Source organism: Lepisma saccharinum, chromosome 2, assembly GCF_977018435.1.
Source record: "Lepisma saccharinum chromosome 2, izLepSacc3.1, whole genome shotgun sequence".
Lineage (NCBI taxonomy): Eukaryota > Metazoa > Arthropoda > Insecta > Zygentoma > Lepismatidae > Lepisma > Lepisma saccharinum.
Genome location: NC_139230.1, coordinates 211278371 through 211295655, shown reverse-complemented (window position 1 = coordinate 211295655; position 17285 = coordinate 211278371). Strand labels below are relative to the sequence as shown.

The 17285-nt window shown below is 38.2% G+C and overlaps 1 protein-coding gene across 1 annotated transcript in view; it reads right to left on the bottom strand.

Annotated features, from left to right (window-relative positions):
• LOC145984295 (MAM and LDL-receptor class A domain-containing protein 1-like) overlaps positions 1-17285 on the bottom strand; it is a 75857-nt gene that overhangs the window by 26766 nt on the left and 31806 nt on the right. The window contains exons 6-12 of the mRNA XM_083117938.1: positions 16343-16511; positions 15387-15563; positions 10863-11019; positions 5124-5308; positions 4331-4415; positions 2236-2406; positions 1508-1616 (exon numbers count right to left, since the gene is read on the bottom strand). Of these exons, the coding sequence (XP_082974064.1) occupies positions 1508-1616; positions 2236-2406; positions 4331-4415; positions 5124-5308; positions 10863-11019; positions 15387-15563; positions 16343-16511 (1053 nt within the window). The remainder of the gene's footprint in view (positions 1-1507; positions 1617-2235; positions 2407-4330; positions 4416-5123; positions 5309-10862; positions 11020-15386; positions 15564-16342; positions 16512-17285) is intronic.

The following is a 17285-nucleotide window of genomic DNA, read 5'->3' as shown; positions in this document are numbered from 1 at the left end:
TTATTCTATTATAATTGCTTAGATTTGTATCATCAGAGTTATTTAACCACCTTATTTCTATTAGATTATGACATTCATTATCAAACCATGGTTTACTTTTTCTTGGTTAATGGTATCCTATACTTTCTTTAGCTGCTGATTCTATTGCATTACGTATGTGCTTCCAATTCTTATTTACGTCTGTTTCATTTATATTTTCATCATCATTTAAATCCTGCAAAACATCAAATCTATTTGACAGTTTAATTTGGTAATCTTTCTTAATTCTTTCATCATTAAAGTTTCCTGTATTAAATTTTATAACTTTAAATTTTGTTGCTTATGATTTATCACTGCGAGTCTTTCTTCTCTTAATTTAGCAATTACTAAATAATGGTCACTGGCACAGTCAGCACCTCTATGTGAACGAACGTCAATTATAGTAGTATGCCTTCTCCAATCAATAAAAATATGATCTATCTGATAATGAGTTTTACCATCTGGAGAAAACCAGGTATATTTATGGATATCTTTATGTTTAAAAGTGGTACTTTTCACAATTAAATTCTTTGATGTTGCAAAAGTAATCAATCTTATACCATTATCATTACTTAATTCATGAAGACTTTCTTTAAAAATCGTGGGTTTAAAGGTCTCTTCTTTGCCAATCTGTGCATTGCAGTCGTCACCTAACAGAATTTTCATATCATACTGAGAAAATTTATCAAAGACCTGTTCTAACACTGTATAAAAATCATCTTTAGTATTATCATCTTTATCTTCAGTTGGAGCATGTATGTTTATTAAAATAATTTTACACCCCCTACCCTGTAAAACTGCATATGATATCCTATCATTAATAAATTCTACTGTTTTAAGAGCCGAGATAATTCTATTATTTATGAAAAAGCCTGTTCCAAAATTATGATTTTCAGTACCACCATAGAAAAAAGTATAATTTTTAGTTTTACAATTCCCTTCTCCTGGCCACCTAACTTCCTGGACAGCTACTACATCTAATTTATACTTAACCATCTCTTTAACTGTACACTGAAATGCCCCAGGCCGCGAAAGGCTCAGAACATTCCAGGTACCTAATTTCATATCCTTATTCCTAATGTAGATCTTATCCTTAGTCCAGGGACCTCCCAAAGTAGTTCCCGCTCGGAGATCCGAATGGGGGACTATTTTACCTCCGGAATATTTTACCTTGGGAACATCCATGGTCTATCGAAACACTTACAGAAAATAAATACAAATATAGTAGTTATTTTGGGCACATTTTCATCAAACTTCTGATTAAAATGCATCTTTTACATGTTATAATTACATGCATTGAGCGGTTCTGGGATTTATCTAGCTTGGGTACCTGGCATCAACTTCATATGTTATAACGTTCTGCAAACAGCTTTTATCTTTACCTTACATGTTACAATTATTTCATTTCATTCTTGTTCATGTGTCGGTATAATGGATTTAATCTTATCCAAGACATGACAAATAAACAAATAATCTTTCAGCAACTTACCAAAACGAGAGACATCTTGGCAAAAAGTCTCCCTTAAATTTTCGGGATACAAACCACGCTCTGCTTCCAGGACGAAGAACGTTACTTCTAGCCAGAGACATAAAGTATCCTAAAACAGAAAAAAATGAACTAACCTGAAAAATCAAATTGAATACATGCTTCATGCAGTATTTTCATATGTTGCTTACTAATTTTCGTCCAATATTTAAATATATTTTTTACATTCATTGATAAATATATTGTGACTTCACAATATATTTCAAAACCCACACATTACTTTCGTTCAAAATGCTAGCACATATTTCCTTGACCGACGATACTAAAGTATCGTCTAATGAGATGATAATTGATTCTAGGATTTAACATTGCAATTGTATATTTTTGTATTTTGATTACTTTAAATATTTTTCTACCTCTTCAATTTTATAACGAGAAGAATTTAATAATACAAGTATACGAACCACGAATCATAATCATTTGACGACCTTGTCTTTTAAATTTGTGAAGGTACAAAAGTCACCTCCTATATAAGGAACAATTAAAAACATTATCTCACAGGAAATAAAAATAATGTCTTATTTCTATCTGCAAATGCTATAGCGTCTCTATCACATTTGTTCAAAAAGCTAATGTTATTACAAATTCGAATATACCAATAAATCTAATTTAAATTAATTTTAGAGTTTTAGTGAGCCCGGGTACATTCACAAGAAAAACAACAGTTTCACCTTTTTCAGTTCCCAGCGTATGGTCCTGTGTTGGTGCTCTGATTGTCTGGCCCGAAACTCGATCCCAGTCAATGTCATCTGATCTATCACGTGACCCGGCGTTGCCCCATCCACATTCATCTACTTCAAAAGTGCAGTCACCGGCTGATGGCGACGCAACTTGCGGAGCGGCTGGTAAAGAAAAGGAAAATAAAGCTTGTCAAGTATCAGCTTTAGAATGAGAATGTGGACACTTTAGCATAAATGGAAGATTGATTGATTTGCTTTATTTTACTTCGCTTTACTTCCATTTTTGGCTGATTTGCAAAGATGGGGATGAGTGATGATGATATGATGATATGATGAAATTGATGAATTGACACTCACAAATATTCATGCCCAGGCTAGGATTCGAACACGGAACCCCTGGCGTCGTAGCGCTATGTGCTAACCACTCCGCCACGGGGGCCGGCACAAATGGAATAATATATCAACACTTGATCTCAATATATTACTATACACTGCAAGTTCCAAATTTTAAAGTTTATATAAATTCAGAGGAAACACAAACCAGATGTGGTGCTTCTTTAAGGCAAAAATAATGTCAATGGAAATTTGTTAATGGGGTGAGGGAGGTCAGCAATTGACCCCAGAGAATTTTCTGTTCATATATGAGTTATTTTATGAAACATATTTTTTGGGGGGTAATTTCTGACATTTATTGTGTAAGGTACTCTTAACTATTTTGTAGCACATTAATTATTCTTGAGGTACCCTTTAGAGGTCATTGCTGGACCCTGCGCAGAAAACATTGAACTAAGCAATTCTGAAGACCAACACTGGTTCAAGGAATTCCAGCAATATGATTTATTTGTGTGGAATATTGATGAAAAGCAAGTCAATTTCAATACAATGGCTGTTTGAATTATCGAACTGACGTTTATATCCGGGTATTCCAGATCCTGATAACCCAATTGCAGCGAATCAGGAATATTCGCTTGATTAATATAGAGGGATTTATTATTTTATTAGTATTCAGATAATTGGCGAACACATATCCAGACAATGGGGTGGAAGGCATATTCTTCTGCACAGAAAACTATATATATCCGGATGACGGATATCTACATATCCACAGGATGGGTAGCCGAATCTTCAGATTAACAGTATGTATGTATAAGATTGACGAGCAATGATAAATTTTGGTTGATTAATATTCGAATATCCGCATTGCCAAGTATCTGGAAAATTGTAATGACGGATGTAAGGATGGTCAATACTCGGGCATCCAAACGTGCAAACTTTTTATTGATTGATTGATTGATTGATTTAGTTTATTTTACTTCGCGTTTTGTGCCTCTTGGCTAATTTGCGAAGATGGGGATGAGTGATGAAATGATGAAATTGATGAATGGACATTCACAAACAACCAAGCCCGAACGATTCGAACCCGGGACCCTTGGCGTCGCAGCGCGATGTGCTAACCACTCGGCCACAGGGTCGGGCTCAAACTTTTTATGTATATCTGCATATTGGATTCCCATAATTCAATCTATCACTTATTACAATATAAAAATGCTAGATATCAGTCATCCAAATTATCCTATTATTACTATTATCCTGATATTTCACATGTAAACGTTATTTTGTAGCATCCAAAAAGGAACAAGGAAGTGACGGTTGGTAACTGAAAAATTTCAAGAAAATTACTTGCCACTGCTCATTAAGAAAAACAGAATAACTGTTCATATTATAGATTAACGTTATTAAATATATCAGAATATATTTATGAATATTTGTAAACTATCTATTGTTGGAATGCGATAAGGCTGCAATACAAATGTATCAAAATATGTATTAATGAGTCATTGTCAATGAGCATATATAATTCTCTAAAAGTAGTAAATAAATATTATCTGAGATGGCAACACTGTAAATATAACAACAAAGAAAATCGTACATACTTATAACAAATACTTAGTATTTACATTTTGTATGCAAATATAGTTAAAATCCAATTGTTGCATTTTCTTCCCCTTCTTTCCTATATTGGTATTTGCATGGCACTGCTAAACATAATTAAAAAAAATAATAAGTATTCGAACATTGAACTTACTGGGACAGCTTCCAAGCATAAACGACAAGTCATCAATAGCTATGTCTCCTAGATTGTTCTTCCCAACTTGACCAAGTACAACGATCTGTAATAAGAAAAACTCATTAACTTGGTGCGTCAACACTCTTTATGGGCTCTTGTGATTGAGATTTTGACTCTGCCGGCCTTCGTGGCGGAGTGATAGCGTCATGCAGTGTCAGGTAAAAAGTTACAGATTCGATAGAAAAAACATGGACATTTCATTGTGTTCGTCCCATCATCTCTTTCTACCAGATTGTCATTCATTCTCAATGTCGCGATGAACCCAAGAGGTAGAAATGTGACGTCAGAGTATCAAAATATAAATAGATTTTATCTAATTGTTTTTGCAATTAGTAGCTTGAGGTAGTAGCTTACGTTTACGTTCGAAGAACCAAGTCAGATAAACTATGTACAAAGTTACATGTATTTGTATTCTTCTTATTTAGTGTCGCTTTTCTGCCACTTTTGGCTAATCGCGACGATGAGAATGAGTGATGATAAGATGAAAATGATCAAGAACACTCACAAAGAACACCCATGCTCACGCCAGAATTTGAACCCGGACACTTCAATGGGGAATTAGGGTTTCTTGATGTCCATTAGTTCGTCATTTTTCGGCATAATTGCTTTGAAATTAGTGGAAAACTTAGAGAATGACGCTTACTTGAAGACATTAAGTTTTCTGTGCTTATAATTTACATTAAATGTATGGTTTTTGCGCAAATATACATATAACCAAAACTAATTACATTGGAAACTAAAATTAACTTACTTGAAATGGATTTGCAGAAGATACAGGTACTTCCGCCTGATACCAAGAATTTCCAGAATCTCCTGACAAAGTCCAAATGACCTGTTCTTTCTCTTCCCTTACGTCGCTTAGTACAATGCTCAGAGTTCCAATCCCGTTGCCAAACATGTGAGTCCAGAACCGCATACAAAGCGGCGTGTCAGGAGCTGCAGCGAGAAAACGCCAGATCTATTTAACATAATGCGATAACATGATTAAGTAAATCAAATCGCTTTTATTGAACGTGCGTTTCCGCCTCATGCACCACAACAAACCCTTGTCGAAGTAGATAATAATATTACAATTTTATATGTATTCCGAAAATAACCATTACAATTAAAATATATGTACATACTTGAAATATAAAAAAAAACAATCACTATACTGTTAATACTGATCGAATAATAATAATAATACCTCATTCCTATCACATTCATTATAACAAAATGCAAGGCACTTGTTTCGACAACAGATACTTCTTTACATTAGTTTGTGTTGTAGGATGGAGTTTTCTTGATGTTAGTGGTGTGGGTAGTTTATTCCGGTATTTTATTGAGGTAATTAAACTACTGAAAACCAAGTTTGAATGAAGAAGGCCTAATAGATACTCAGATTCTCTTTATCTTAGAGGTGTTCATTATGAAAGCATGTGCATACAAAAAGGGTGAGGGCATTTTCAAGCTGGACAACCGTGGATGTTTAAGGAAACTTTGGTGTACATGTGCGCTGGTGGGCACAAATAACCACAGCATTTCGTATCCCTTTCTCGACTTTCACGAAAGAGATAAACCAATTTTCATATTTCCAGCCGAATTATAAACATATTTTATAGTATTCTCCAAGGTATATGACAAACTAGTAAATATAATTCAGGCTGGTGACAGTGATCAAGGTATTTTTCACACAATTGGATTCTAAATGTTCTAAACGATGATATATTTGAGGCAAAAAATAATTTGAATGCTTACGTTTTGGGGTCAAGTAGTTGCGAGAAGAACGTGATTTCTCGAGTTTCTGCACTTAGATAAGTGCACTGGAAGATACACTCAAATAATTTGAAGGAGATTATGATTTGTAATTTCTACTGTAATGATTATTTTGAGAAATATCTCAGGACGAAGTCGTGAGAGTTTGAGCCCATACACTATGTATAAGACTCTCAAGTGACTAAAACGTCTTCTGTCATTATTGTTGTATTTATGTTATTGTCTTAGCGTCGCTTTCCTTATTTATTGATTTACTTATTTATTAAACACTACAGGCAAATGCCCAGTTACAGTGCTTTGAGGTTAAGTTGTGAGTTAAGTTCACATACATATTGACAAAACAAGTAATTAAGAATTGGAAAGAGAAAACAAAGACAATGAGAAAAGAACTATAAGACGGAACAGAATAATCATTACATAACAACAATATATAATAAATGTGTGGTGTATCATAAAGTATACAACATATTTGGTTACAGTGCTATTATATACAGGGTTCACATAATATGTTTGATTTTAGGTCTAAATACGTAGATCAATGTCAGGGGCATTATTACAGACTATATTGTACAACACGCACATCCTTCTCATGGGATCCGTTTCGGTCATCCTGGTTCTACCGCTTGAAATTTGGAAGAGGTCATTTCTGGGTCTTAATTGTGAGTATGGAACATAAAAGTTTATTTTTGCGAGAAGTACGGAGGAGTCTATTTTTCCATTGACAAGTTTGGAAAGGAAGGTTAACTGGGGTATCTGTCTCCTTTTTTCAAGGGACTTGACACTCAGCATGTTGCGTAAGATGTCACCCGAAGTGAATTTTGGATAAATGCCATCTAATTTGCATACTAAACACCTTAAGAATTTATTTTGGAGTTTCTCTATTTTTTCGATTTCCTTTTTAAATAACTGGTCCCAAACGACTTAGGCATATTCAAGTTTTGATCTGACAAACGTATAGTAAAGTAGCAAAAAAGGTTTCTTTTTTCTGAAACTGGCTACCCATTCTGATCACAAATCCTAGGTTCCTGTGCTCTTCACTGAGGATACGTGCAGTTTGTATCTGGAAATTTAAAACTTTGTCAAATGTGACTCTAAGATCAGTTGCAGTATTCTCTCTTAGGATTTCTACGTCGGAAATGTTATATGAGTATTGGATAGGATTTTTGTTACGTGTGAATGATACTACTTTGCATTTCTTGAGATTGAGATTAACCTTGTTGTTCTTGCACCAATCAAGTACTTCGTTAAGTTCGTCTTGTAATTTCGTGCAGTCCTGATCGCTTTTAATTTGTTTGAAAATTTTGACATCGTCAGCAAAGATGAATTTTTCGGAGTTTTTTAGTGCATCTGGTTAATCGTTAATGAAAATCAAGTACAGCAGGGGGCCTAGGTTCGAACCTTGGGGGACACCGGGGCTGGCTACGTAATAGGAGGATCTTAGTCCTTGGTGCATGACATATTGTCGTCTATTCTGTAAATATGAAGCAAGTAGTTTTATAAGTTGCGGGGAGAGGCAGATGTAAGCTAGTTTCTGAATTAAAGTATCGTGGTGTACCGTGTCGAAGGCCTTTGAGAAGTCCGTGTATATTACATCGCCTTGTCCTTTATCGTCAATAGTTGACGGAACGTAATTTGTTAATTCGACTAGATTAATCGCAGTTGAACGGTTTTGTACAAATCCATGCTGGTGTGGAGAAAGGATAGGTTTGACATGAGAGTAAATATGATTATAAATTATTTGCTCAAAGAGTTTAGCTGGAGCTGACAGTTTCGCGATTGGTCTGTAGTTACTTGTGTCTGTCTTATCTGCTGCTTTGAGGATTGGACAAATCTCCGTCATTTTCCAACTTGCGGGGATTTTTTCTGTTTTCAAGATTAAATTGAAGAGGGTGTGAAGAGGGAACTTAAGTGCCTCTGAGCAACCTTTAATACAGTAGGGGAGATTAGGTCCGGTCCATCTGCTCTTTTTGGTTTGAGTTTCTTGATGGCTTTTTCGATTTATTTTAGGGAGATTTCTGGGATGCTTAAGAGACTAAGTTGGGATTTCGGGAGCGCGTTCGTACGTGTGGTTTCTTAAGAGGATGGTTCCGCGGAAAAGACAGATTCGAAATATGTAGCATAAAGATTCTGGATATTATTGTTACTAATAGGTTCACCATTGAGTTTGGTTGGTTGGACTGATGGATTCTTCCTTTTATTCTTCACTAAAGACCAAAAATAGATCGCGACGATGAGGATGAGAGATGATGAAAGGACACTCACAAAGAGCACCCATGCCCGGAACTCGTACCCGAGGATTTCTGTGGCGAGATTGAAGGTCGATCACTTGACGCACTCTTGATGTGAGAAGATATTAAAATTTGCGATTATGAGTCTTTTTGTCCCCGTAAAGAGATGGCATGTAAAACATATGTATACCGGTCGTGGCCGTTTGTCCGTGTCAACAAACAGTACCTTAGGAAATCTGTACGTCTAGAAATTTAATATGCAATAATTGCTAAGCTGTCTTTGGTAATCAAACAATCGACATCACTTTAATTGATCAATATCTCAGAAACTACTTAGGCTGCAAATGTAAAATTTGGTGCATTGAAAACCAAGAATAATGCCAGCTCGACTCGATATGAATCATCGAAGCAATAATCGAAATCTGTATATATAAAGATATTGGTGAAAAATATATTTAATACTATCTCAATGTGACGTAAATGATTTTATTTTGTGCGTGGATCTACCCATATATATAAGAGTCAAACAAAAGAATATAAAAAGTTGGTATACAACCTTAGTGACAATGAAGTTCGACCAGTCACAAATATAGGACTGCGTTGTGAAAGAAGGAGAACACATGCATATGCTGAACATATTTTATTCAGCAGGCTACATGGAACAAAGGAAAACATAAATTTCCGCTGCAACGCAGCAATGTATGGTGTCCACACAAAATAAAACATTTTCGTCCATCTACACGTGACATTGAAGTTCGACCACTGTTAGAGGGGATCCTGTTTACCATGGTGTGACGCCGCCCCGTCGGCGAATAACTGTGGCAATGCGTCGGGGCATGCTGCGGACGAGTCGTTCAAGGTATTCCACATCGATGCGGTGCCATTCCTCCTGCAGGCAGGCGATAAGAGCAGCCACTGTCGTGGGTCCCCTCTGTTGCACACGTCGCTTAAGAACACGCAACACATTCTCAATGGGCGAGAGGTCGGGACTCGATGGTGGCCATGGCAGAGTTCGCACGTGATGGCGAGTCAACCATTCTCTTGTCAGCCGCGCTGTATGAGGCCTGGCATTGTCGTGTTGAAAGATGAGACGCCGCCTGTGGAACAGGTGCCTTCGCACTGTGGGAAGATGCCGCTCCAGTATGCGTGTATAGGCATGTGCATTCACAATGCCCTCGCAGACGTGTAGTGGGCCAACCCCAGATGCCGTCATGCATCCCCATACCATCACTGACGCAGGTTTCTGTACCCGACGTGCATAACATTTTGCTTCATTCTGTTCCTCCTTCCGACAAATGACTGTTTTCCGTATTTTCCCGTACACAACATTGAAAATGGATTCGTCCGTCCACAAAACCCTGTTCCACTGCCGAAATGTCCATCCCCGGTACATTCGTGCCCACCGTAGTCGATTGCCTTTGTTCAACATGGAAAGGAAGGGTTTACGTTTCGCCTTGTACACTCGGTAACCACATCGCTGTAGGTAACGGCGAATGGTTCTGGTTGACACTTCAATGTGAAAGCGTTCTCGAGTCCACAGTCGTAATTCGGCCACAGAAACATGATTGTTGGTCTGGATATAGCGCCTAAATATCCGTAGGTCACGCACGCTCAGCAGGCGTTTTCGACCGGGGGCCTTACCTGGCTCTGTACTACCCGTATTTTGGTGGTGTTTGATGATGCAGTGGACTATTGACTTGGGTAAGTTCAGTTGGCGCCCTATTTCCCGTTCACTGAGTCCATCCCGTTGCAACTCCACCACTCTTCTCCTCACGGTGTTGTCAATAGGTTTGCCCCTGGCCATGGTGATGATGCACTGCGGTTCCTCGGTGCACAGCACGCGCTTATATACGGCGGACTCCCTTATCGTGTCCGTGACGTCATGCTTCCGTCGAATGCGCCACTATCTGGAATTTTTGCGTATGGGTCTGGTGCCTGGTCGAAGTTCAATGTCACGCGTATAGTTCCCCGTTTTCGTTCTTTACGTGACCTTGGGTGCAACATGCTGGGATCACGATTCTTGCCTGCTCACACGCCTCCTCTTACACACATGCGTCACTTCTGCGGGTCACCCATTCCACCGCCTATGCCTCTGTGCATTTAATCACGTATTCCTTTCTGGTCGAACTTCATTGTCACCAAGGTTGTATATTTTTGTATATTTAAACTTTCAAATCTACGAGACAAATGTGTGGACCCAAAAAAGTCTCTAATATACTAACTTCACTCATTATAATTAATCTCGAGTCATTTATTTGTTCGAGTTAGTAATACAAAAATGCGATACCTATTGTTACTCACAAAGGACTATATCTAGATAGGTGCAAAAATAAAATATGGTGCCATAAAGACTTATAAAATACCAATTAATTATCCTCCTTTGACAATTTCTGTCAGTTTCAGAATAGGGTCCATTAATTACGAATGTCTTATTACCTTAATGTATATGTTTTGTCATACTGTTATTTTTAAGTTGTAATTATATCAGAATTTAAAGATCTACATACGTGTAGGATCAAATTCAACACTGGCTAATCTTGCAATGTCACCTGGTCGTCTTGGAAAAGAGGAATCTATGAAGGCATATCCTCCTTCAATACCGCCGTGCATGAAGCTGGACCGATCAGTGGCTGGACCAGTCGAAGGGTTTCTACTGCCACGACCCTGAAAATCAATTTAAAATTCAATTACGTAGATAATTAGTATTTATTTTTCAGAATAGAGTAACATGACAATTCAAAAGAACTTACTAGGAAGGATTGACGGTACATCAGAGAAAATCCATGTCAAATATAATGCTTGGAATCAAGTCTATCGAAACTATCAAGTCACATTTTGTGGGCTGTAACTTCATGTGGCCGTACAGGCTAGCTCTTTCCCCCCTGGGCCGCTTGGTTGAAGCCGAACAATAGGCGGTTGGGGACCAAGCCGTCCAGGGTTCGATGCCCGGCTGTACCTGCACGGTGCACATAAACAAATAGAAAATATTATTGAGATGGGGGAAAAGGATGGGGTTGCATATGAAATTATAGCGAATGGATTGATGGACTGTGATATGTGAATATGTATTATGTTAAGAATCTCTACATGATATGAGAATTGCAAGTCCACACCTTAATTTCAATTTCGGTCACACTTACACCGATGTCCTGGCGCTGATGTCTCCATTATCTGTCGTTAAAGAACCTGGTTGTCCCAACTGTCCGTGGTGTCAATCTCACTGCCCTCCGGTGACGATTCCTACATATACGTATATTAGGCCGCGGAAGCACACGTCACAGTTCACATCTGTCTTCTGTACACTGACCAGTTACATGAATACTTTTATATGCAAAAGATATATATCTCGTTCGTAGCGAAAACTGTCCCGTTCATCGTAAATCAAGTGTTAAATGCTATGCTCTGAGCATTGACGGACACTAACTTCTAGACACAGAATGTTCAGTATAACCCTTTTGACACGGACTCTCGGCGCAACCTCTTGACAAAGACTTTCGGTACAACTTCTAGACACACACTTGTCACTTGAATTCTCAACACAGACTTGTCACTTCAATTCTCAACACAGACTTGTCACTTCAATTCTCAACACAGACTTGTCACTTCAATTCTCAACACAGACTTGTCACTTGAATTCTCAACACAGACTTGTCACCTGAATTCTCAACACCGACTCGTCTGTCTAGCTTATAGACGCACACTGAACCGCCAAAATTCACCGTTGTTAGAGGTTTTTGTCCATGTCCAATTTCTATTGGCTGACGTGGAGGAGGGGGTTGGTTGCAGGGAAGAATGGAAATATTTTACGTTGCGGAGACAAAGGGGCTTCTGGGAGAGAAAGCGTAAATATAGCCGTCGCCTTTTGTGGGCAAGGCAAATGACCTTTGCTTGGCTTCTCTGAAACTGACGGGGATTTGGAGACGTACTGAATGTTCGATAATAATAATAAATGTAGAAGAAAAATTATATATGTATATATCGATAATAGTGTGCACGTATGGAAATACGGGTACATTAACGGTACATCAGAGAAAATCCATGTCAAATAGAATGCTTGGAATGAAGTCTATCGAAACTATCAAGTCAAATTTTGTGGGCTGTAACTTCAATACAAATGCATTATTGTTATTTTTAATACCTTTGGTAATAATAATAATAATAATAATAATAATAATAATAATAATAATGCATTTATAACTTATGGTTTGCCACAGTCTTATTTTTCTAAAAAGGACAGCATTCAGTTACATTATTTATAAATTTAACTCTTCATATGACTTACAATATGTTAGTTGAGTTACTTCTTGCATAGTTACGCTAATCTGGTCCGGACTTATAGTTTAAAATGGGATCCGAAGCACTGTATGCCTTCACCGGATATTGAACGCAGGACCAATTGATTAAAAGGCGTCGACCGTTTCATTAAGCCATGGGGACGCCCAATTTACAATACGTAATCAATGAACTGTAGTGGATGAAAATATCAATTGTGATAAGTTAAAAATATGCATTGCATAGTAAACATTTACGATTTTTTCTTAGTGAAACTCTTGAAATGTATTACACTTTTTTACATATATTTATTTGGGGAACATTTGAAGACTTGTAGCATATTCAAAATGCAGTTTAATATTCAAAGGCGCAGTTATTGCCACAATCACACAGAATTTTGAAAGTATTCGTAGCAGTCTTGTCGAATATACACAAATGTTGGCTTGTTTCATTATGATATGACGAAATGCAAATGTTTCAATTTAAATCATCTCTAGAGGGGTTTAACAGAATTTTCCATTTTGTTTGGGGGGAATAAGTTAGTATTTAAGAGGTGTAAGGGTATAAGGATATGTAAGTCTGACAGTTTTGAAACAACATTGCAAGGCTGATTCTCACATGCACAAGGCTTGAGCGTCGACTCTTTTGCGGTCATGGTATTTCGTTCAATGACTAATTTGGGTCAGGCATGTGTACGTACGTTAATATGCCAAAATCAAGGTTATAAGAAACAATAGACATTTCGCGTTAATGGAGTAAGTTGGCAGTCACGCCACGCATCGTTTTTGGAAGGTCGCACCTCACGTGTTTCGAGTGTGTTATAAATTTGTACTCACACGAACTAAGAATAATCAAAGCAGTGGTCAGATAACGACTATGAATTTTTGAAAAGGAAGCCAAGCTAGACAAAGATAGGGCAAACAAATGAATTTTCAGCCCTTCATTTACATATTCATGCATTATCATCTTCAGATCTATTCTCAAAGGAGGCTTGCTTGCTGTGAGGGTCTGCGGGGAGTTTAAAGGTGCATGCAACACCCGTACATTTTTTCAGCCACGACAGGGTAGAAATAAAGAATACGTTGCATGCACAGCTCGTTTGTTCGTTCATACAGAGCAGTGCACGAAAGATCCACGATATTTCGAAACAGTGAAAACGAGCAGCACTAAACTTACGTCAGGAACGATCTTAATTTGATACCATCAACTAGGCTTAAAAGGTAGAAGCTAAGTCTGATCACACAGATTCCTTTATTTTCAATATTTTAACGAGTCTCGATCGTACAGTCAATATGGCATCTGATTGCCACGCGAGAGAACCAGGTTCGATTCCCAGAAGCAGAACTTTTTCCGTCCATGTCCATACCGCTCCTGAACCCCATCTCGCACCTCGTATCAATGGACACTTGGGGGCGACCTTTTAAGTAATGGCGGGCGGAGCATGATGCTGCTCACACCACCTACGCTGTGTTTGAGAATGTGAAAAGCCCTACCACCTCACTATTTATGGACTAACGAAATAGTTAGTGCAATGTACGTACAGGGGACGACTAATTTAGTTTCACTGCTTTTTTTTTTTACAATTGGAAGGCTCGGGGGTAACATGGTATAAGTGACATTTGGGTTATTATTAAGTTCATTGAGAAGAAAGGTTATTAGAAGCTATACTATAGATAAATTGTTTTTGTGCTGTGTTTACCAACTTCAGGAACGTTTAATGAGTCCAATGCAAATTGCATCACATGCAAATTACATGCGGAAATTGAAGGATGGTTCTTTTACATTGTAACTCAATAATGACAAAAATGTCACTTACCATGTTTTACCTCCCCCCAGCCCTTCAATTAGCCTATCATTTAAAAAATATTTTGCTTTCATTGAAGACATTTTCCTCCTTAGAAGACATTAAGATTTTCTGCGTATGAGATTTTTCTTATTTCAGACAATGGAGAAAAAGGTAAAAAAAAAGGTAAAGTGCTCCCCTGTGCATAGCACCACGCCATGAAGGCGTATAGGGGGTGTGGGGGTAACGCCCCACACTTTCTTGATCCGGTCGTGAGTGGGGGTGATGTGATCAGCATCACGCCCCTGACCGCCTTTACCCCCCAGGGTTTCCCCAGGTACCCATGTTATTCGACGCTGTGTGGGCGCCGGGGCCGCTTCCATCGTTAGAAAAGTTCCCGGATTTGAACCGGCCGGGGATCGAACCCGGGACCTTAAGCATGGTAGTCAGACGCGTTACCGACTGAGCCACCGCGGCCAAGACAATGGAGAGTCTAACAATATTGCACTATCAAATTAAATTAATCTAGGTTTTTCTGTCCAGAAGGTTTTATCATTTCCTGTTTCCTTTTGGATTGTTGTTTTTCATAGTTATCATAGGTGCTCGGTAACAAGTGGACCTAGGAACACTCACACGAAATATACTTCTTACCGGTTCAAGTTGTAGTACTGCATTTACTATTTTGGCACACGATCATTACAACATGTTTTTACAAGTAAGACCATATACAGACCTCTGTGTCATAGGTGTTGTGGTTACAGAATCCGAAATCAGGTAACTTACTCAAATCCATCGCATCGCTGATTCATTCAGCTTTATAGTTGCAATTAACGTCAGAAATTTGTGACGGAATTTATCATAAAATAATAAGTAAGCAAACTAGTGGAAAAGGCATAAAGAAATACATGAAAGGCATGCATAAAGAAATCAACACAGGAGAAAATTAAAAATACGATAATTGGCCTTCACATCTTACCAAAGTCCAATCAAAATCGTCGTTTTCGTCATTCGTCCAACCACAGAATCCACCTTCAAATGTGCAATGCCCTCGACAGTCGCCGCCTGGCTTCAAGGCGATGTTGTCCACAGCAATGAAACCTCGATACTTCCGGTATGGATCTGCTCCGTCTTTGGCTATGCCCTCAAATACAATCTGGGAAGAGAAAATATAAAATATGGCTTTTGTCCACTATTTAAAATATATATATATATATATATATATATATATATATATATATATATATATATATATATATATATTGTGTTACTTACTACTCAAAGTAACCAATTAGCTGAAACTTGGAGGTAAATTACTTTCCTCATCAGTTACTTGGTCCACTCTGTTCTAAGATTTAGTTATGCTTGTTCGTCGCTCCACATTTCAGGTTAATCTTGACGATGCAAAGGAATGACAGAACAAAATGCAGCATCAAGCCTCCTGGGCTCAGTGCTAGTCTCACAGTCGCTCCGAAGGTTCCGCTTTGAGTCTCGGCATGGGTGTCCTCTGTGAATGTCCCTTCATTCATTTCATCTATTCATAATCATCGTTGCGATTAATCTTAAGAGGCAGAGAAGCAACATAAAATTTTTAAAAATGCCAAAATAAATAAATAATGGGCAGGACTCAAACGCATACCGATTGAATGATTGATTTGGTGTTTTAAGTCCACTGTATGCACAGAAAGGCTCATTGGGACTGGACCTACAGGTTAAAGTGGGATCCGAACCACTATGTGCCTCCACCGGGTATCGAACCCGGGACCCCTTGATTGTAAGGCGACGGCGCTACCACTGCGCCATCCGGGAGGCCCTCAAACGCATATCCTACGGCGAGAAGATCATCTAGGATTTCACAGATTATGGGACCTGAACCCAACGAACTAAAATTCCAATTCATCTCTCTCTCTTGTAAACACACACTGCATCCTTTACCTGATGTTCCCTGTTATAAGTATACAGCATCTCTGCTTCCATCCAGTTACTGTTGGTGGGGTCTCTGGTCCCCCAGATGACGCGGTCGAAAGCTCCAGGGCTCCCATCCTCTGTGACAGGGTGCAGCAACACTCGAAGACCTGCTGCGCTCAAACCATCCATTGAGAAACTAACGAAATAATACAGATTTTAAACAAGTCATATAATTACAATATTGAAGTCTTAAAGATTAAATATTCAACCAAACATTACGCTAAAAATAGCCTTTAATACGGATGTTGTCAAGAATTGTCTGTCGTTCATGAAGACCAACGAACATTTCTGATGTTAGGTACAAGAGATTTAAAGAGTCATTGTAAAAGTATTCTCAAGAATATATTCTATGCTTATAAATTGAAGTAAATGGTGATGACTTTATGAAATTCTTTAAAAGCATATGAAAGTTATAAAGAGAGAATGTTAACTGTAGAAAAATAAGAATTTTGTAAAATATAGTACATTAAGTGTGGGGGAAATAAAACCACGAGAACAGTAGATACTCTCAAATAGTCTCTCGTCTTGGACTAATTTAGTGAGGTTACACAGTAACCTCCAAAATTTCGCCTAGAGCCTCCCCAATGGCTTAGTGGAAGTAGACCTCCGTGGCAGAGTGGTCAGCGCAGCGCGCTCCGAAGCCAGGAACCCCTGGTTCGAATCCCGGTTAAGAAACGGATGTTTGACCTCAATGAGAAACCAGATAATTGAGTACAAAACTGATATACCAGAAAAACTGAGAAAGAAAATGATGGGAAAAGCTACCACGTAGGGATTTTCTTTAAAAAAACAAAGTTATAACATCATCGCCTTGTAATCAAGGCTTCGATACCCGGTGGAGGCAGACTGGTTCGGATCCCACTTTAAAATGTAAGTCCAATCCCGATTAGCCTATCTGCCCATAAAGTAG